Below are 23321 nucleotides of genomic sequence, written 5' to 3'. Positions count from 1 at the left end.
AATATTACAACACCCTGCAACAGAGCCAAAGACAGCAGCAGGTGAGTGTCAACACAGGTGATCCTTAAAATGAGGTCAATCTTTAGAATACAATGTATTGGGTATGCCTACATGGGCAGTCAAGTGCACTTCCAAGCCTGTTTATAAATCAAAACATGCCGAGCATCCCCAGAGCTTACATGCAAGCATGTGCTCGGACAAACTTCGACTGAGCTCTGGAGTGGCAGAGCCTGAGCGTGCTCAACATGGGTAAAAGCTCTCCTTCATCAACGTGCTACAGCCCAATCCACCAGCAGGTGCCCGGGGCTGAGCGCTTCCACAGCCCAGCCTCAAGTTCTTGAGCCTGAGCTGCAAGCAGGCGACCAGACAGCAGTGTGGATGAGTACTGCAAGCATTACACAGCTCGCTTGGTGTTAGCCTGCTCTCAAGGCATTTGTCACCTTTGTGAAGATAAAGCTGGCGATTCCAGGGCTGAATTTCACCTCTGTACACGTTGTTTTCTAGGTTGACAAAAAGCTGGCTGTAGCCTGACTCTTTTCCTTCAGCCATTTCTGTCATCAACTGCACTTTGACTGAGCAAAGTTTTAGTTAGCAATATTATCCCTGTGAAAAATTCTGTTACTGAAAAACTCTTTGGCTATTTAAATTAACCAGAGCAGTGACATCAGGCATATACCTGGCTTTGCCAGTCTACCCAAAACGATGTAATTTTTGCTTTTTTTTCATAATAAATGGCAAAAGTAATAGAAAAAACCCAGCCAGAGTTCTGGGCAAGGTTTTGCTGTAGTTTAAGTCTGGAGACACAACTTTGTAAACTAGTAATGTACTTCCATATTACACATCTGAGCAGCTCTTTGGCATGATTCCACCTCCCCAATAATACACCCTCCATCTGCCACAAACCACAAATCACTGTCCAGGAACATAAGCATCCCATAACCAGAGTATGCTCCCAGTACCCTGCTCCAGCCTGCCTCTCATGTTAGCCCCTCCTAACCTCCCCCCAGTCACACATCCTGTTAATGCAAAACCACAATGGCAAAAGATGCTGCTGGTACCCCAGATGTAACATCAGGGTTCATACTTACTCTGTTTCTGCACAAATATGAATCAACCAACTCTCAAGTATGCTGAGAGCTGGAGGGATGTTGACATTATCTAGCAAGTATTCCCACAGAAGGTAACCTTCAGAGTTGTTAGAAGATATTTATTTTGCTGCCAAGTTTCATTTAATGTTAGATTGAGTTAAATCTAACAAAAAGTGTGAGCTTCAGTTTCATTTGCTGGGAAGAGAATTAAGAGGAGTACAGACTTTACAAAAAAATTGTCTGAAAAGCAAAATCTGAACTGAAACAGTGAACTACAGACCAGACTCCACATTGTCTAAAGAACTGGGCTTAGTAAAGGACCAGACATTTGAAGGCAGCCAAAACACAGAGATGAATTAATAAGAATAATTTTTAGCAGGCCAATAACTTCTTTTGTGACATTTAAGAAATCGGGCCCAGACACTGCTGAACAAACAATCCACATTTTAAAACACACAGCTGGAGAATGCTCGTCTTCACAGAAAACACTGCATGCCGTGTTTATTCTGCTCCACTGACAGGCATTTCTGGGTTTCCTGCCTTGTGCACGGCTACCAGTTTCAAAGCTCATCATTTCAGCGGTTGGATACCTCTGCCCACCTCCACCCTGCCCAGCCCCTGGGTCACTGCAGTCACAGGGGAAGCGCTAACCTGGTCCGAGCACGTGTAGCTCTTCGGAGTTCCTGTATCAGTTGCCCAGCACGCTCCGGCTCTCTGCTGGCCGCCTGCAGCAAGGCTTTCCGGAGTGTGTGCCGGCATTTCTTCTGACGAGATTCTACCCGCTCCAGGCGGCAGAGGTGCTTGTATTTCTGCTGAAAGTAAGTGCAAAGTCTGGTCACCCTGGAACTCCTGTCATCTGCATTGTCATCATCGGACCTGAAGGAAGGAAAATAAAAACAAACAGCCTTTAAGTATTTTTTCCCCCCCCCAAGGAAGCTAACTTGTCATTTTAATAGAATTTTAACAGAATTGTTAAGTTGGTATCCATCGAGCCCTACCAACATCCAAAGACTAAAATCAGGCAAAGATGCTTGGGAAATGGTAAAAGCAGGATCCTTTTTGAATTCTAAAGGTACTTACCCTTCTTAGTATGTCATTATTAGAGATTACATCAATTTATCATGAAGTCTGACACATTTAAATGTCTGGAGCCTGCTGTTCAAAAAAAATCTATACTGTTAACCTTTATTTACTGTAAATGTCTCGGCAAATGAGACAAACTCTTAAATCAAAGTGCAATTAATGCAGAGGAGAAGGGTGGGGAACTGTGTAGTGGAAATTTATTGAAGAAAGGTCATGCTGGAGAAGATGGTCAAATTCTAACAACTACCAAAACTGCTGACCTTTTCCAATTCCTCTTACTTTGCCAGGTGGTGTTTTCCTTCCTAAACCAAAATACACACTCACACAGTTAGCAGTGTATACTGCTTTCCCCTTGCCGCAGAGTTAAAGCTGATTTACAGTTCAGCCACAGAAAAGAAATTCACATTTTACTCCAAAGGTCCTGAGGAGAAAAATGAGACCAGGGCTAAGCAATGACCAGATGAAGGTCTGATCCAATTCTACGGTTGCTTAAGAAAGCCTTTTCCCATTCATCTCAGCTTGCAGAATGTCCAGGCACGTATCAACTAGACCATCAAACTATGTCAACTCACTCAGTTAAATGAAGTAAAAAAAAAAAAAAAAAATTACAAAACATAATAAAATCATCAACGGGACTGGTTAGGACATGGTCTGTTTAAGTTATCCAGAAGTCCTCTGCAACAGGCACTAGTTTCCAGAATGACATATTTTGTTCATAGAACAAAGTGCGTGCACTCAAGCTAAGCAGACTTTGTTCAGTTTTTCTTTACAGAACAGAGAAACTTTTTGCTAACTTTCCTACCTATAAAATAAAGGAAAGGCAGAGAGAAGAAAACAAGTCCAAACAGATGATACAAATCAAAAAGCTCCCAAGGTTCAGACTGCAGCACTTGGTCAGCGAGACTGAACGAGGTGACAACCAAACCTATGCAAAGCAACACGGACCACCACTAGCTGATGATAGAAGAGATGTGAAATACCAGCCATGATATTTACTAAAGTAAGATCCAGAAATACAGGCAGAATTGTTGTCCCTGAAAGGTAAAATGACTAAGACCTACTTTCCTTTCTGGAAAATCTTACTCCACTCACACGTAGGCTAAATTTAAGAGACTGCATCCATCTCCACTAAGGCTGCCCACAAAACTCCAAAGGAGCAAACACTGCCTTGATATATATGCACATTTTTATGAAGTTTTATGTAAAGTGAACCATATTACGTATTTTGTTTATTGAAACATACCACAGATTATTTTCTACAAGTATAAATTACAAGTAATTAACATCTGCAATTAAATGCAAATACAACCTGTTAAAAATATTTAACATGTGTAATGTTTAAACTATTTTCACACTGAAGGTGAGAATAGGCTTTAAAGATCTCTTAGGAAAGAATGCCTTTTGGGAAAAACAGCTTGTTCAGAAAAAAAATAATTGTGTGCTATTTAGTATAGATTTTACCCTTTTCCACTGTATTAATAGCAAATGGGAATACATGGGTGGGATTGGTTAGACATAGCCAGGTCTAAGGTCTGGGACAAGATTCTTAAACAAGGTTGCAGGCATAATGGTTTAATTTTAAATATGGTTACAAATTAACTTTGAGGAAAGACAGGAATATTCCTTGGAGGGCGGGGGAAGTGCATTTCTTTTTGGTGGAAAGAGTGTTGTTTTAAAGGCAAATGTCTCTACATTTGAGACTTTTTACTTCCCTCCCATTGAAATAGATAGAAAAATGTCATCATAGACTAAAATATACTTAACTGCAGTTTATGAGACTGCTAAAAAAAAACCAACGCGAAGACATATATACAAGATACAGAAAGAAATAATACCTGGAGTGGACAAGGGCTTATTTTGAGGCAGTTTCTAAAACCCTATTCAGAATTTTGTTTGCAGGCCAGTAAAGTTAACCAAAACAATCATGTTGAAAGACCTAAAAAAAGTGTCACACTAACACCTCCTTTTTTCTTTTTTTTTTTTTTTGCTAGGCAAGCACTGAAAGCAAAAGGTACTTTTATTATTGTCTTTTCATAAACAAGTTTACACAAACTTCTAATTAGTTTATTCTCTTAAGCTGCATATATAACTTCTGAAGTTCAACTTAATGCGTGGCATTTCATTTTTGAAAAAGATTTCTGAAAGTGCACGCAAACCATTTGATAATCCAAAATGCTTCTTCCTAACCCTTCCCTTTGAGATTGTCATGTGTAAACATCAGGGGAATTATTGCTGAGTGTTCACAAAGAAAACAAAGGCAGCATGAAGCAGCAGAAAGGAAGAGCCAAAGGGTAGCACAAGCAGTCAGGCACCATCAGGGAACCAGGAGAACATGTTCTCTACTTTGAGACACACCAGCAACTGTTCAAAACCCTCCGTAAATAGGGATTTGAAGAACATTCTCTTCTTCCTTTTGGTTATTCTAGTTACTGGGAGTTGTTAAATCCAGCTTTGACAAGATGGTGTTGCTCTTTGCTTCTTTGGGTGAGCTGGTACGAGGAGAGACTCCTACCCTCACACTCCCTTTTCAAACTTGCCACTTGAAATGCTCACTTTAGCTATATTTCAGCACAGGAACTGAGAAACTACTTTGTTTCAAAGTAATGTGTTTTCCCATACCTTCTAAGCTACAACATCCACTAATCGAATCATCTAAGGGAAGCTTCCCTAACCTGCAACAGGGCACAGCCCCAGCTTCCCCTCCAAACCATTACTCTGGCAATGAATTCCTCCTCCCACCCCAACAGCCTGCCCTGCCAGCTGCGCTGCACCCAGTGTCATGCCAACTCCTGTGCTCTTGTTTGAACTCAAACATGGGTGCCTGCCTCAAAGCGCTGCGTGTGGAATCCTGAGACCACAGGAATCTGATTTTTCAGAATTAAAGGAGAGAATAATAAAAGCAAGTATTTGGCCAGTGTTTCCACAGATGACTGCAACAATATAAATTTTACAGATCAGAAGGCCAGAAGGCAAGTGAATCCAAAAATGTATTACTGTTAAGGGATGAATTTTAAACCAAACTGGCAAATTTTTCAAAGTTTCAGAGCAGCTAGAGTGCCACACGAGAAGTTAGAGGATTCCCCCTGCAGTCACACAGCCAGAAATGCTGAGAACAAGCTGTCCAGTAATGCAGAAATTAACTGCTCGCTTTCTTTTACTAAGCTGTTCTGAGAAGCATCCCTCCCACTGTCTTCCAGGGACTCAATGGAAAAAGGACAGGATGCAGCTTAGCTGGTGAAGAGTTATCCCTTTCACACAGGGACCGCAAGCTCAGACACAAACAGAGAAAAAAATAGCTTTAATTTTACTATGAAAAACAGTAAGTAAATTCCCATAGGTTTAGGTATGTGATTTCAGAATCTAAAGATCTGGGGAAACAAGAAACAATCTCCATTGGTTTTCCTGGTAAAATTAGCCTCTAAAATTCAGTGTCATAGCAAGGCAGTGGCTGACACCATCAAATTAACAAGACAGTGTCATTTTGACAAATCAAATCACCCAAGAAATAGTCTTAAGTAATTCATCTTCACCAGCAGATGAACCACATTGCAAAAATGTTGAAGCAAAACATTTTGGGTAATAAAAACCTCTACAGAAGTTTGCAGAATAGGAATAAAAGTTTTGAAGACTGACATCAATGTTTATCCATAAACAAAATTAGAAAAATTACTGAAGAGCTAACACTGGACAGGCTGGTAGAATACAAAAGCAGACAGTACCGTATAAAAATTCAGCCATCGTGATTTAGTTCTGAGATTGTTTAATTGAAGCGTATAAAATGCTAGAATGGAACAGAAAATGCCAAGAAAAGGTACTATTCTTCTCTCAATATGCAAATAGAGTAGGAAGAATCCAAAGGAAGTTAAGACAAACAGAAGACAAAACACATAGAGATGACCTTTATAAGTTGACAAAAAAAAAATCGGGATCTATGGAAGAACCAGATGAAATGTCAGAGAAGTGTGTAAGGGAAATTATTTAATAGATACATCAGCTTTGAAAATTATGTATGTTTTTTAAAGTCTGAAAGTCTGTTCATATTTTCCCAAAACAGTTTATTTAAACACTGCCTTTTAAGTTAAAACTAATGTTTGTGAAAGTTTACTCTCTCTGACTGCTGAGGCCTTAAGAAACAATGGTCGTTCATAACAGAAAACCCCTTTCTTTCAAAAAAGGAAAGTGGACACAGTGCTACAAAGCTTTGATTCACTAACGGCTCCCAGTATTTAGTATCCTGGTGCCTGTCCTGATGACAGAGATAGAGCTTTGTTGTTCACCTTGTGGACAATCTTTAGAGATGGCAAGAAGTTCTGGTAAGTTTCCAAACTTCCATGGAACAATAAAATAATGCTTAATATCATTATTCTAACTGTGAATTTTCTAACTAAGAATTCAACAATGGGAGAGAGATGTAGCGTCAAAAGGACCAGCTGCACAGTGAAAGAGAATCTCATGATTACAAACTACAATCAAACTTGGAGACCCTAATTTCCTTTTGATATCAACATGCTTCAGCTTCATTACAATACTATGCTTGGGATGCTTTGCATTAACTTTGCACCTTAAAATTTACGTTAATATAAATGTATCATGAAATCCTGCTGCAAGTTCAGATTTAGACTTAGCAGTATATGGAGAATACGTAAGCCTTTCTGCACCAGCAGCTAACACCTGCTCTGCTTACCCCTTCCATCACATCACTTCCTTTCAATGCTCCCAACTACCTGACACAGGTTTATTCAACACTTAATTATGAAAATAAATGCCACATCCCTTGAAAGTGCACATTAAAACATCATCCTGCCCAATTACCATAAGAATTAATGAGCAAAATTTAGCAAGTTTACAAATAAAGTTGTTCACAAATAGTAGGAAAGACACAGAACCAACAGCAACTAAATTCCTAAATTTGGTTCTAATTCAAGAAAAGCCTCTACTCAGCTAGGCACTAAAGTACACAAGCAAATCCCACTAAACTCAATTAAATTTAGGCAAATAAGCTTCAATTCTTTCCTGATGCATCCTTCTGATAGCAGAGGTCTCTTAAGTTAGGGGGAAACCAGGACAGAAGGTGACAAGCTGTTTCATATCTCTTACAGACAAACGAGTTTGAACAAACCTTTGTCTCACCAAAGCACTCAAACAAGAGCTTAGGTTCCACTGACTCCCCTTGAAGTGAAGCTCACACTTACATGATTTACCATCAAGGCCAGCATGAATACTACAGAATGATACTCACTCATGTCTCTCGTAGCCGAGGGTTTCTCGGACAGACCACGCAACCTGGTAAGGGGAGGCTTGCTCTGAATCCTCCAACTCTTCTCCACTGTCTTCAGACCAATCCAGCCCTAAGGGAATCAACAACATGAAAGCTAGATGAAAAACATATATAAGATTCTGAGCAACTTACGGCACAAAAGATGAATGTGTAGTATAGTCACAAGTATAATATTTGATCAAATCATAGAACATTCCCAATTACAGAGGAAAAGTTGCAATAACAGCTCCATTGTAACGTGGAAAGAGCAAGCACTGACTTTTGTCCAATTTGAGCTTTCTTTTAAATCCTTATCAGCTTCTGTATTCATAAGCAGTGGAAGAAAAAATCACCAGCTTTCTTACCCACAGAAAAACATCACCAAGAACATGGAATCTTTAGAGACAAGGTAAGAAAGAAGTCCTTGCCACAAAGAACTGACTGCTTGGCAACTTTTAATACTATACGATCTAAATAGGCCACTTTCATTTCTGTTTATATTCCGATCCCTGTTCTCTGCCAAAGCACAGAGAGACGAGGAAAACCGTAAGACAGAGCAGCACGGACAGAGATAGATACATGGCTACACTGGATGTTCCTTTGCTCAGTCTCTGTAATTCCCTGCCAAATGCATACATTAGCATGAAAAGAGAGCTAAAGAGAGAGATGCAAATATTCCTGCACTTTTGCTAAGGAGCAGGCTTTTTCTTAACGGTGATGCAGTAGGATCAAATTATTAGATGCACCAGCAGCCTCAGTCAAGCTGACCACGACTGCTGAACAGGACAGCCAGAAACAGAGTCCAGTAAGTTTTCAGGGGGAACATTTTATCTGGAGCTTCATCTTTGGCGGTTTTTCCTACTCTCCTATACCCAGTGGAATTCTTGCCAATTCCTTGCAGCAGGTGACATAAAATCCCGTAACTGCATGTACAAGCCAACACGATTACTTTTCACTTTCTTGTGTGCTCCTTGAAAATGGAGCAGCAGTTGGGACAGTTAAGGAGTGCTTTATTTTTGCTAAAAATAAACTAAATCACTGTATCTGAGATTATCTGAAGTCAGATGCTTTGAATCTGGGAAATGCATCAGTACTTGGTCACCTACTTTCAGAGTTAGAGACACATATTTCAAATACAATGGTGAGGAACGCCTTCAACATTAAGAAGCAAAGTTTTACCATAAACCAAGAATAGCAGAAACTATTTTCCAGTAACTTCAGCATCCTGAAAATTCTGTTCTTCATTCCTATTTTTAAGATACACATTTGAACTAAATTTAGATCTCTAAAGACTCTTGATAAAGTGCCAGAATTATACTTTAAACTTAAATGGCTTTTCACTCTTACCCCTTCCATATAGGAATGAAAAAAGCCAAACTTAATCACTGGATAAAGATGTCCACAATTGATACCATGTAACAAATTATTTTTAAACCCAAAGTTTAAAAATAAAATCAGAGGCTGCATTGTTTTTACTTCTAATGGGTGCTGCAGAAATGAAGGAATAAAATCTAATCCAGATTCAGCTATATTCACTCTGAAGACTGCAGTTACATTAATATCCAATTACAGGGCTATGATGTAGGTACACATAAAAACTGCTGAATTTTTTTTAAAGATTCTGTGCAGTCATGTCTAGTGCTACTCTATCATAGAAAATTAATCCTGAAATTCTCTAACAGGCATAACTAGTCTTTAATATTAAGGCATATTATGAATAAACATCAAAATGTATTTTCTACTCTCACGTAATTAGCATATGATTTCCATTACCTTGACAAATACAACATGTTCTAATTGCATACCCACAGTTATACATCTGTGTAACTACTTTTATAGGCCTAATCAGTTTTTTTACTATGCCTCTTTTTCAGAAAAATGTATTCTCTTAACCACTTGAGAATGTAAGACATTAAACACAGAAAGCTATCTTTCTAAGGTCTTTCAAAACACAGGTCACTGTCTTAAGTTATTGGGGTCTGTGACACTCAGAAGTGCCTCTGGAGTTGCCATTCCTCAAAAGATCTGCATTATACAAAGGACCATCAAAGCGATTTTCAGAGGAACAAGATCCTTTGGAGACATGCTATGGGATGCTAATTATCTTCTGAACAAATAGTCAACCTATCCCAAAGGGATAGTGCCAAAGGGCAGATCTTAACAGCAAATTAAAAAAGGTTAATTGAAATAGCAAAAATTACAGATGTTTGCAATTAAATAAGGTATTATATGAAGAACATTCAGATTTATTTTAAGCCCTTTTTTTTTAAACATCATAAATAGCATTCCTGTTCTAATATCATACAGGCAACTCAACTGGAAATTTGGATCTGCACATAACAGTGAGATGTATCTCCAAACTTCGCCTTGGACTCATTTGTAATGTGTACGTATCACATATTCAGCATTTGATCTAACCTTGTCCACTCGTGCAGGTACACCTGTGCCACCTTTACTACTCAAGTCGCAAAGCTTCTGTATGATGTCTCAATCATCAAAATATTATTTTCTACACCTCAGTTTGATTCTCAAATGGTTAACAGTACATTAAGAAGAATAAACAACCAAATGCCATAAACCACACGTGATGGGTCCAGGCATTCCCTTCATAGACAACAGGGCTAAAGAAAACACCAAGAGACTACCTCGTTGGGGGTTATTTTGCAAGGACCACAGACAAATGCAGGATAGGAATAGGAAGACATTCCCCTGCTGTCTTTTGGTTTCAGGTTAAAAAAATAAGCAGGCAGCGCAACTAGTATCTACCCACCTAAATGTGGAAACAGATCAGTGTCCAGCTGCTGTTTTCGAGTGCACAGTTTCACCAGTCTCTGTAGCCGGCTCATGCAGGACGTGTGTGGAGAGAAGGCTGTGGCTTTCATGAGGACCCGATCAGTCCTTGGAGGGTCCGTGACAGGAGCCCTAGCGGGTGGCAGGAAAGGCAGAGGTCTCTTGTTCGACAACTGCCGGGCTTGTGCTATAGTGTGTGTGGTGGGTGCCACTCCCTGCATTGGTAGGCTGGTGTTCGGAGGTTGAGGTGACTTGCAGACTACGCCCTGCGGTAGCCCTGTCGGCTTTAACGAAGCTGATGAAGGTGGCAGATGGGAGTGCTGCTGCTGCAGAGGCTGCTGCTGCAAAGGTGCAGGAAGGGGGCTAAAGTGCTCTTGGCGAACTTTTAAAATCTCTGTCTCTCTCTGGCGCTGCCGGTTTTGAGCCAACTTGCTCTGCAACTTTTTCCTCACTGTTGCCCCTTTCTTTAGGTCATCATCCTCCTCATTGAAAGCAAAGGGGTCTTCTAATTCTGCATCCAGGTAGTGGAGAGGGAGCCTAGCCCCTGGAGGGGAGAGGGACATCCCATCCAGTCCATTGGGCATCTTCAAGGCCAAGGTGGGCACTGTCAGACTGAAGGCCATCGCATCCATCTGATGCCTGACCTTTACTTCCTCTATGGGATCATTCTTTTTCTTCCTCTCCTTTTTCGGTATAAAGCCAAGTACCTGCAGGTGGCTGTTGCAGTACCTTTGAAAAGTAAGAGTGGTCTGTTATTAAGTCAAATCTTCTAAGTAAAAGCCAAACAGACATCACTAAAGGGAAATCTACCCACACTCCTGTGAATTTAGATAGAAACACAAGAACTTCTATAAGAAACGTAACAACTGCTTCTAATACAGCAGAACCATGCTGTTCCTAAACTGTAACAGAAAACATAAGCTTACACAAGTGACTACTGTAATCTTAAATATAAAAATCTTCACGCATTATTCATAGGAGATTCACACACAAGCATTCAAAACATTTACTCTCAAATAGGGTAAACACCCACAAATCAAAGCAAACAAAACAAATGGACCGATACATAAACCAGCAAGAACTCCAGCCATTAATTCTGACCATTTCAAAAGCTCCCAAGCAGTAGTACACCAAAGACTACTTCTTTTCATTTGGCTGTTCTTTCACTGGAAGTAGTTCACATTTTTGTCAATATACACATTATTGTTATGAATTCCACTGTAGTAAGGAGCAGTTTCTTATATGGACAGTCTCACTAGAGATAGCTGCCAAGAAGGGTCCCTATTTGCACTTAATTAACAAGTAGCATAAATATTTCAGTTCTGGTTTAATAGTTTTAACATGACAAATTTTGTAGCCAGAGGATTACCTGCATGTTCTTCAAACAAAAATGTAGTTTAAAAGAAATTCCCTGCTGCTAGAAAATGTTTTCACAGTGCCAGAAATATGTATAAGTGTAATCCACAAACATGGACTTTTAAGATCTTCTAATATAAAAAAGTTTTTAAAGTCATGTTATTAAAAAAGGGGAGGAAAAAAGTCTTTGAAAGTTTGTCATGAAAATTCAAAGGAGAAGAGTAACACTTCAGGGCACAGAAAACATTAAGCAGTACACAACTAAAACTTGGCTGATTAAAACAATCAGGTGATAGAAATGTTGGAAGCATGATCTGATCCCTTTCCTATTTCGCACAGGCAGGTCCTCCTGCCTCTGTAGGACACCACCAGACTTTTGCCCTTACAGGATTCATCAATAACCTGCAGCTTATAGATGAAAACAAAGATATGAGGAAAAAGTGATGTCTACATCATGGTATTAATGAACAAAATATGGACATATCTGTGAATACCTTCATGGATGTGAATAAGGACAAGATAAGCAAACACACCAAGAAGGTATAAAATCTGATCAGTATGAATCTGGGAAACGTAAATTTTGTTGATACAGGTTAAAATTAAATTATTCCTTGTCTCCATAGAGGAAAAAAAAGTAGCAGAAAAGCTCAAATCAAAGCCCAAACAGGTTTAACACTTCAGTCCAGTGACTTTCAACTTGCTGCTGCAAGAATCAGTGTGAACTGCTTCTCCTTAGAAGGTCCATAAAAGGTAAAACAGGAAAAACAAATTCTTTAATATCCATACATGTAGTTTCTCAAGGGATCCACACCCATAACGATTCTCAAACCGGAAAAGGCTGAGAAGTACGGCTACTACTGTCTAAATACTTTATTACATTAAATTCTAACAATAAATGAGACAAATTGAAAGCCAACAACGTGTGGTGTCCTTGTTAGAAAACATTGGAATAGTGTGTATTTATACTGAGAGATGCACTTCTAAAAATAAAACTACATGACGGCTCAGTAAAGCATCCCTTAAAGTCAACAGCATTATTCCCATAATTAAAATCAAGCACTTTCTAAATATTTTCTTTGAACAAGACTGATGAGATCAGTTAGAACACCACTTTTAGTACGACAAGGAAAAAAACAACAAACAGACAAGATAAAGACAATGAATTTTCCCCCCTTCTTATGTCAATAAAACAAGAGTTTTGTTCAGTGTGAATGTTTCCTTTATATTATTCAGAATTTAAACATTGCCACCTTGTGCTTGTGCAAGAGTGAGGAGGTAAAACTGGTTAGTCTGTTTTCATTGTAAAAAGAGAAGGCAAAAAATAGAAAATGTGAATAAACTTATAACAATGTAAGTAGCTTGCTAAAATTCTCTGAGTTTTATGCTACTAAGGGTTTTGCTTCTTTGTTTACCTCTAACAGCATCATTTTTACATGGCAGAGAAAAAAAGCTTTGCCTCTTAAACTAACCGTAGTGCAACACTGAAAGCCACCTGTATCTCACACAAACCCACAGGTGCCAGGATACAACCCAATGAAAAGAAAGATTACTTGCACTTGCGGACTTCACTACACATTGACTTGGCTCTGTGCTTTAAGCTCTATCAATGCTCTGCCTTCCAGCATAGCCAAGGCTGATACACCTTGCCTGCTGGACTAAAAGAAGCAAGAAGCTGGGAAAAGCATTTAAGGCTTCTCTGGGTAGAGAAGACTACATGCAGGCAGTTTTGGCTAGGCATAATTTATTAGCACCAACTCAGCCTTTGCTTTGCTAGGCTCCAGCTGGTCCATGCAGAACCAGGTTGGCACACACACCCACTTCCCCATCCTTCAGGTTCCAGGATGGCTTTTTAGTTGGCCCTGGCCCAAACTGGTTCTGTAATTATGTGGTGTTGCAGAGCCTGATGCACACATTAATTGACTCTGCTGGAATCAGTCTATAACCAGCTGAGTTAAGGCAATAAACTCTTTGGGTCAGATGTAATGCCAGGGAAGGCAGTAGTAGTTCATGCTCCATGAAAGACAGATTACTGGGAAGACTGTACTAGCACTGGCAACTAGCACAGTCCCTTTCACATGGCTCTGAGCATGAAACCCATTTAGGTCAAGCTATTGCCAAAAAAGCCAATTCTGATGTGCCTTAGCAGCACAATTTGTCACTTCTATAACCTGACTGTGAGTTATTCTCAGCTGACATCACAGAGTATCGCACTGAGTATCTAATACAGGTTTCCCTCTCCAACCCATTCCTTACCCAGTGCCAAAGGCATTTATTCTGTGAAGGTGAGGATAAATACAGTCAGCACTTATGCTACGAGCAGTGGGTTGATATCTATTAAAACTATTGTAACATGAAGCACAGAAAAGGTGATGGGCTCTGAGGGCTTCAGCTGGACAGCTTCCCTTATCACTGGAAGGGCAAGAATCAAGACAGCGAGCTTTTCCACCTGCAGATGCATTCTGCTTCCCAGTACATCCCAGACTGGTATCCAGTTCTGTCACTTATTTAAAGGAAGATCCGAATAAACCAGACAGCATCTTGCATGTTAACAAAATATTTTAAGATTCTCTTGAGAAAGAATTAAAGATAAAATGGTGTTAAACCCAGCTAAATCATAAAAACCCAGTACTTAATTTTTAAGCTGAACTTACATTAGCTATGTGTGTATTTGGGTAGGAAAGAATTAGGAGACGCATTCAGAGGAAATACAGATGCAGAACACATGTCTGCATCATCCCATATATATTCCTCAAAAAAAATAGAGAAACTAGACTTCAAATGAAGCAATGAAGTCACACACTATTAATAGATTTAATTTGCAGAATGTTAATGGTTAATAAGAAATCCATTAGTATAGCACATCTTTGTGGCTGGTAGCATCTCATTTGTCTGGGGTCAAGTGATAACTTTTTTTAATTATCTGCGGACAGACTATGAAACTTTTGGCATATAATGCATGCATCCTGTTACATTTTAGTTTTCATAATCATTACAAGTATGTAAGAAGCTAGCTGTCAGAGCATCATACGGCCTGCTTCTGATCATGTACAGCTACATGTCTAAAACTGTGACAAAATGACCATCTGACAGTGTTTTTGTACACAGAAAATTAAAAGCTACAAGTGAAGAACTCAGACATAGCAAACATCTTTATATCAAACAGAGTGTGAAAAAAGTCTCCCAAGAAACAGATACAGGTTTGCCTGCCAAAAATAAAAAGTTTAGAGCAGGCACAGTCTTATCACTAACACTCATTACATTTTATTGTTACAATTAAACTCTGCCCTGAGAAGCAGTCTTTTAAAATATTCTTTCAAACTATCACATCCTCTCATTTGAAATTAAAAGTTTATTTTCTCCTTCAGACACCTGCTGTCCTCTTCAAGTACTGTAATGTGACACTCGACATGCAATTGAATTATTCTAATATAACATACACCAGATGTCATGACCACACTTCACTTTAACTTGAGAAAAATAAAAAAAGAACAAAGTGTGAACTCGATTCAAGGTGTAAAGAAAAATCTCGAATTCCATGGGAACACACGAGACCTAAAAAAATGTCACTAATGACTATTATTTCTATTGTTTTTTAAGTATGACCTCTGGTAAACAGCAACTCTGGCTCAGTCAGCTCTTGCATCTGAAATTACAGCATACCATTTGCGCTGACAATTTCCATGATCCTTTCTGTGAGCTTATTTCCAAAGAGCCTCAATTGTACAGTAGCAAAGAAACAGTCACCGACTGTCAAATTACAGCTTAAAGTTATTCATCTTGTGCCATTTGAGCATTTGCCCTACAGCTTTTGACAAACATTCATGTTTTTTTTTCTCACTTCATCAGTCTCCTCAACTGAAATGGCAGGTGAAGTGCAAGTTAATTTAGAGAGCAGTCCAACTGTTGTTTCAGACAAGAGAGGGAGCTGTGAGCTGAGAAGGAAGTTATATGTAGGGCACAGTGGGAACACTGCTAATAATGCAAAAGGTTAGTGAATGGCAGCTAATAATGTGAAAGGTCAGTGAATAGTGGTTTGATTCTTTTTTGGCAGATTTTGTTTATATTTTAGGTTAAAAAACAATCTCTAACAGAACAAGCCTCAGATAGTTAATATACACATTAATTAAATACTGTGTTACTGGCAAAAACCTGCAACAATGACTCTGAAACATTGAAGGCATATATACCTGGCAGCCAAGATTAGACAAATTCTGCTTTTTCAGCCCATTCAACACAGTGAGACTGGTGCTCAGGAAATCTTAAAGAGCAAGGAACCTTGTGGTTTTAGTATGAGCTGCAATTCAGGAAATCTGGTTTGAATTCCCAACTCTCCAATAACTTCAAGCACTCACAAGGTATTTAATACCTGAGCATCTTGGGCATTTTCATTTAAGCAGGGAGGGGGGAAAAGAAGAAAGGAAGCGATGAAGAAAGGGAGTGGACAGCACTTCCCCAGCTGGCTTATCTATTATCAAGTTGTATTTATTTTATTCCAGTAATACGACACTACAGATCAGCACCATATCACAAACACTGAATTGTAATGCTGGAATCATCCCTATGTGCCACTGCCCCTAAGCCCAGAAGGGATGGATTTTCAGCTGTTTGTCCTGAAAAAGTAGATGAAAATGAGGTTTTGGCACAGCTGGCCAAACAAGCAGGCCTTTTTAAGGGCATATACTGTGAGTGACAGAACAAATTAATTAGAACAGCAGGTATTGTGTATCAGGTTGGATCCACAGTTTACAGTGAATTTGAGAAAAACAAAGAACTCTCCTGAAAACTTCCTTGGAAGTAAGTTACCGTCCCCTTTCTGAGTATTTGATTCCCACAGAAAATGAAGTTTATTGGTCTTAAAACAAAACCCTCAAAGAAACATCCTGGAATTCAATGCACCCAGGCTAGTCCCTCCCTCATCCTGAAACCAGACAGCATGTTAAAAGAAAACTCATGCCTATATCCCAGCCACTTCCCACTTTGCAGATGGGTAATCACAACTCACCTACGGTCCTCAGATTTGGGGATGGGATTGGTGCAGCGTTGGCTGTTATACTTGGCCACATATTCACATTGCTTGAAGGGGGCAGTCTTGTCCTCCAGAACGTGTCTGATACAGAAGGCGTAGCCGTTAAGTCGCCTCTGCTTGCACAGTTTGGGGCTATATGAGCACAAGGGCTTATTGTCAACCTCAGAGAAGTGTATGTGTTTGCCTTCATACATCACGTGACTCTATTCCTTGTGAACATCAGCTGAAAGAATCAAAATATTAAGACAAATTATGTCAGGAAAAAAAATGCATTCAGTTCTAGACTGTGTGCTTCACTTTGGCAGGAAAGAGGGACCCAAAACAGTACCTGATTTTAAATCTTCTGTACCATATCAATGTTAAGAGAGAGCCCCAAGGACACCACTATCCTGGAATGATGATGAATCAAGATGAAGCAGATTGTCTAAGGAAAATATAAAAAAAAGTCAATGTCAGTCAGAATAAAAGAGCAATTATTACTGCTTAATACATAAGTGGCCAGACTTAGCCACTAAACCAGTGGTTCAGCTTGCATCCAGTAAGCCAAATCAACTAGCACTATAGTTTTTAAACAGTTGTCACAGATCTTTGGAAGCCATGAAAAGAAATTACTGGAGGAAATAAAATTCTACTGCCACTACACTTAAATCTGTTACACAAAACTCCAATCATCTACCAAAAAGTGATTAGGAGCTACAAGTTGAAAAAGGTTAAGTGTCAGATTAGATCACTTGCTTTCAAGAATCAAGTTGAATGATAATTAACCCATGTGATTCCAGAGGTTTTATTTCAGATATCCTTGCTCTGCAAAATTTTCATTTCATCAGGCAGTACAAGAACGCTGCGTTTTTTTTAAAGAAAAAACCCCAGCTTTCTTTACCATACCTGGTGAACAGTCTTCAGATCTTGCAGCTGCCCACAGCTTCTGCAAGCATCAATACGCAGTCCTTACTGATATCATCACGGTTCTTCACAGCATTTCCTACCTTACTGTACTTATTTTAGGTAAATGTGGGCATTAATATTGTCAGAGGCAGTACTCCCATCAATGCCAGGAAGGCTAAAATGTCATTTCAGCAAGAGGATGGGGTTTTTTTCCCCATATTCCCCTACAATGTAAATCCATGCAATCATAATATCCTTTTTACATCTTCCAACACTGTAGAGTTCTTGGCAATCATCTTTATTAAAAAAAAAAAAAATACCCAACAACGAAAAAACAACTAAACCCCTGTCCTGGTTTCGGTCAGGATGGAGTTAACTTCATTTGTAGCAGAGGATGGAATGCTGTGTTTGAGAGTTAAAATGAAAGCAGTGCTGATAACACCCTGATGTTTTTAGTTGCTGTCAGACAGTCAAGGACTTTCTTAGCTCTTCGTATTTCTCTATTCATGAAAAAGGACGGGCGAAGCCAGGACAGGTGACCCAAACTGGCCAAAGAGAGTATTCCATGCCAATTACGTCCTGCCCAGTTCAACGGGGGGATGATGGGAGGAGGAGCAGGGGCGGCTCTGGGGGGACGCACGGTTTTTGGGGGACGGTCAGGTTCTGGAACGGCTCTGGGTGGCACAGCCTGAGTTGTGGGTTCGGTGAGAAACTGCATCGCGTATCAACAGCTTCATATATTTTTTTCTCTAAAGTCCTGTTAGCATTGTTATATTTTATCTTTCTGTTATCTTAGTAAACTATCCTTATCGCAACCCACGGGCCTTTTAGTTTCTTGGTTTTGGGGTTATTTGCCCCTTCCTCTTCCCTTCGCTTGCCTCTCACTCCCCCTTTTCTCCTTCCCCTGCTCTTTTCCTTTAAGGAGCAGACAGCTGCGTGGATCTCAGCTCTCAGCCAGGGTAAAACCACGACAACCCCCCTCCAAAGCAGCTTCAAGTAAAATTAAGAGTACACAGACTCTGCAGCTACTCATTCAGAAAGGCCATCCTGAAGCACTGCAATGAACTCTTTTGAACATGGCATATTCAGTGCTCCGTTCAGTTCCATACGCGTTATATACCAAGCAAAGGAATGTACAGAGAGGCAATATTCAGGAAACATATAACAAATCAGAGGCATGTGACAGATTGCCACCTCATCAACTTACTTGTTCCCAAGGCCCAAAACAGCAAGAACCCGATTGCAAGGAGGGAGCCTACACAGGCTTTGCAGGAAAGATGCAGTTTCCTCTTGCGAAGGTACAAGCCTTCACTTGCCACTGTATAAAAGCGCCTTGAGAAAATGACAAGCACTGTGGCACTGGGGGATCTAGAAAAGCAACTTTAAGTCACTAGGGCAAAACAAAACACCCTATCACACCTCTGATAGTAAATTGCATAAATCAGGTCTTTCATTAGCATATATCTAGCTGTAGAAACAGGAGGACAGAAAACTACTAAAAATATAAAACCACACTTACTATTCTTGAAACAGTTGTATATGCACATGTCCAGCACACACAGAACAGAGACAAGTGCTGCAAAATATAACTAGCTTAAGTGACCTGATTAATCATTTGACAATAATAAGGATCATTTCATATTTCCTCTTTATACAGATAGTTCCCTTTCCAGGCACACTGCAAGCACCCACCCCCAGGGGCAGGGGCCTTGCACTCTGTTTACACCCAGTAGCAGTAACACAAGCACAGGCATCTAATCCAGTTCAGATCACCTTTCCTAACTACTCTCAACGCATGGAAGCACAGAGCACATACTATTTACCTGCAACTACTCACTGGAGTACGACCCTTTGCAACATATCAGTCCTACGAACAAAAAAGTTCAGTTGGCTGCTCCCTTCAAAAACACAGAATGGGAAGAGGGAACAGGCAGATACTGACACATATCAGTATTAGCCAGTAGCAACATGAAAGAAAAAACATAAACCCCATGGTGACATGCCCTATGCAGGAGCTGTGGTCTGGGTTTAGGTCCCATATGTTTGAGAGACAGCCTCCTCCATTGCTATGGCAGCAAAAGTAATCAAGTAAGTCTTAACTGCATCTCACACACACAATGAAGCTGACAGAAAGCCTTTTGCTCTGCAGTTTGCTTCGCTTGACAGTTAACCAAAGCTTCTATTTGGTGGCACGCTGGACAAACGAACAAGTGCATCTGGCAGTTAGGCGACTTGCATAATGCTCACTATTTGTTTCATTTACCAACTTCTTTTAAGCCACTATTATCCTGATTTACAGAGTTTTAGATGGATCAATGACATTCTCCTCTTTTGCACAACCCAGGAACGTTTCTTTTCTGAAGGTTATCGAGCAACAGTCCAAAGAAAGAGAGCTCCTCAGAACAGTTCCAAAGTAAACAGCAAGAAATGCATAGCTGGTGTGCTTCTGTTAAGCTTCTGTAAAGAAACTGCTCCACAGTTCCCAGCCACTATAATCCTAGATTTATTCTTGTGCCCCCAGTCTTATTTTTGGATTTAACTCATAATTAAATCTTATTTTTGCATTTAACTTGACTGTGTCAGGGCAGACATAGTATTTTACGTTTCACTGGTCCGAAAGATACAGGGCATGACTACAATGCTCTTTGAAACACTTCAGCAAAAACACGGACAATAATCCTCTGAACATAGTGTATATACATAGACGTCAAATATTAACAAGAGAAGCTCACACAACTATAGCCATGTTAAAAATCTTGATAGGAATCAATCAGCACAACAAACAAAAAGAAAGCAAATACAGCTAGCAGCTAATGTTTTTATATATATGTGTGTGTATATATACATATACACGCATATATTTTACATATACACATATATTATATATACATATACATGTTAAAAAAAACCCCAAACCTAGAGCAACTCTCTCAAACTTGCAAGGACATCTTTATTGGTAGAAGCCTATAAAGACTCCCCTAAAGACAGAGGCACTATGTAGTTATACTGCCAGGATCAGAGAATGAAGCTGTACTTCACCCAAAAAGAGCTTTTCCTTTCTACTTCCGTAACATACCATATACACAAAGACATTTAAATCTATTGATTCTGAATTAATCCAGTGCAGAATTTTATTTTGAACAAAATATAAAGGAGTTCTTAACAGAGCTTTTTGCTGCCGCGTAAAAAGTAGCACAAGCGTGGAACAGGCACATGTCACTTAACAGAAGAGAACTGAAACTACACTTAGCTAAATAGTGGGTGGGGGAGAAATTATTTTTGTCCCACAGGATTCAGTAAGAGATGACAAAAACATGGAGATCCCCTGGAAGAAACAAATGCTCAAGCAGCTGTACTTCACTGAAAAAATATTAGGGTACAAAACTTTCTGGAAGATGTTTCAGGTTTTTCATTTATATGAAATGCATTGAAGCTATAGAAAGTTTCAACAGAAACATAATTTATGCCTGCATATGCTCAAACTGACTTTAATCACAACCCATGAGCGAGAAACCAGAGGCTGCTTCTCGAGGAACCCAGATTTTTCTTAAACAATTGCTTCTAAATGAAAGATTTTGAGCTGGTCAGAAGCAATGGGGCAAAACCCAAAAGAGAACGCAAACATGTGTGCCATTGCCAAATGATACATGACATGACTGAGGTTTAAAAAATCATGGTAGGGGACAAGGTGAATACAGAACAGTCACATACCATATCACACAGTACTAGAACTAGGGGTACTTACGAAGCTACTAAGAGCTTGACTCAAAACATATTAAAGAAGTGCTTCATTTTTACTACTCATGGGTAGAGAACTGCTGGAACTTGCTGTCACGGGAGGCTATCAAAGCAGACTGTCTCATCAGGTTCAAAAAGACAACAGAAAAGTTCATAGACAATGGGCACACAGGAGATGTACCTGCTAGCATGCCTAATTTAACAAATAAGGATGTTGGGAGGAGTAAGAGAAGTAAACACTAAGAAGTGGTTAGGCTCTCACACTCTACCTTAGTAGCATCACTTACTCCCACTGCCCAGGAAAGAACACTAAGTTGGATCGACCCTAATCTGACCCAGCAGGGTATTTCTTAGGAGGTTATCACAGTTTCCCTGCTTCTCCTGTTTTTCATTCCTGAGCAGCTGACTGGAATAAAATTTCCTTCCTCTGGTGAAAGCCCTACCTGGACATGTGAAAAGCAACAAACTAGGCATACCAGCAAGGCTTTATAGCAAGGACAGGCAGAACACAGAGCAAACCCACGCACTACGACATCATCACTTAGAGCAGAGCTACCCGTCCTGCTGAGTGTGGCCACTGGTGGTCTGTAAGACAAGAGAAGGTGTTTTGCAAAGTGACTGTAAAAGGAGAAATTAAAGACTTAAATACACACAGGTACACACCTGTGAACTGTCAGTACCTGCTGTCAGGCACAGGAAGAAGCCAGCTCCCAACTGCTTTTAGTACTCCTAAGCAGGCATAATCAGTTCCCTTGCAGCGCACATCAGCTCTAAGACAGCAGAGCTGTAGCTCTGCACTCCACGTACCCTCTCCCAAAACAACCCGAGTCCTTCAGAGATGCTGGGAAAGAGTGTAGCTGCAAAGTTTTTTGGGGGGGGGGGGGGGGGAGGGGGGAACCCTTGCTAGGCCGTAACAAGTATCAGCATTACGTCACACAGACATTTGGTACCTTATATCATCTGTAGCCTACAGATAAGTTAATGGCCTAGTTGCTGTTAGAAAATTCAAAGCATTATTGCCCCCAAAACTCAAAAAAATGATTTCACCATGCTGAAAATATTACAGTATTTTAAATCATGTGCGTTAGCTACATTCTTAAACATATGCTCAGAATTTGACATTCCATGTATGCAAGCCCATTTTAGGCAAAACAATCCCCAAACACATTGTAAATTGCAAGCCAATTATATGTCAGTGGTTAAAAGATCTATAATTAAGAGGACTGAACTCAGAGCTTCACACATGGCATCCAAACAAAAGCCACGATTAAAGAGGTCTTTACTGTGTTGTTCTGTATTTGGTAATACTCACACATGTTTCATGCTAAACTGCTTGGTGTGTTCATGACATCTCACAGACAAGGTACAATCATCTACATGCTTCCAAAGCAATCAGCTTGGGGCCAGGAGTGGAACATGGATCTCCAAGAACCTCAGCTTTTACACAAATAGTGTAAATAGCAGCACTGTTTATTCCTCACCTTGACCAAGAAAGACCTGTTTCCTGCATTGGCACTGTCTGACCCTTCTGCTGAGACCAACAGTAAATACACAGATTTTAAGATGCTCGGGCAACATGGAATTTCTTCCACTCTCAAGGTGAGCCATAAAAAAATCATTGTGAAAAGACAAGTATTTAATGCTACCTTACAGTAAAACCTTCCAGCCAGTGTTAGTAAAAACTCTTATTAGAGAAAAAGTGAAAACATTCTTTTTTTTTTTTTCTATTTCATATTAAGTGACTTCAGGCAATGAGCACCTCTCTGGGAAATGCTCTGTTCTATCAAGAGAAGCTGTACCACATCTAATTGTGGTTGACATCAACACCACAAAGCTGTAACTTCTGCTCCCATTCTGTGATCTTACCATAACTTTGGCTTAGTTCTGGTCATTTAACAGCTCGATTCTCTACTGTGCTCAGCTACCAAACCAAGCCTGCTATAATTCTGGAAACAAGAGTCTTTTTGTTAATAAAAACATCCAAATTGAGACAGAAAAAACTGGGAAGCAACCAAAGACAACTGCAAGAGTTCCTGTAGGGAATGCTTTTATTCACTACAGCAAAATCCTTACTCAAGAAAACCTCTCAGGAGCCCTG

The 23321-nt window shown here is 39.8% G+C and overlaps 1 protein-coding gene across 1 annotated transcript in view; it reads right to left on the bottom strand.

The window, feature by feature from the left end:
- The window catches only part of INO80D (INO80 complex subunit D), a gene marked incomplete at its 3' end in the record, with an annotated part of 31140 nt that overhangs the window by 5757 nt on the left and 2062 nt on the right, over positions 1 to 23321 (bottom strand). The window contains exons 2-6 of the mRNA XM_084264818.1: positions 16929 to 17024; positions 16577 to 16823; positions 10199 to 10947; positions 7411 to 7519; positions 1740 to 1964 (exon numbers count right to left, since the gene is read on the bottom strand). Coding sequence (XP_084120944.1) covers positions 1740 to 1964; positions 7411 to 7519; positions 10199 to 10947; positions 16577 to 16794 — 1301 coding nt within the window. The 5' untranslated portion in view covers positions 16795 to 16823; positions 16929 to 17024. The remainder of the gene's footprint in view (positions 1 to 1739; positions 1965 to 7410; positions 7520 to 10198; positions 10948 to 16576; positions 16824 to 16928; positions 17025 to 23321) is intronic.

The sequence above is a fragment of the Gallinula chloropus genome (genome assembly GCF_964237585.1).
Source record: "Gallinula chloropus genome assembly, chromosome: 5".
Lineage (NCBI taxonomy): Eukaryota > Metazoa > Chordata > Aves > Gruiformes > Rallidae > Gallinula > Gallinula chloropus.
This window is presented reverse-complemented; position numbering and strand designations above follow the sequence as displayed.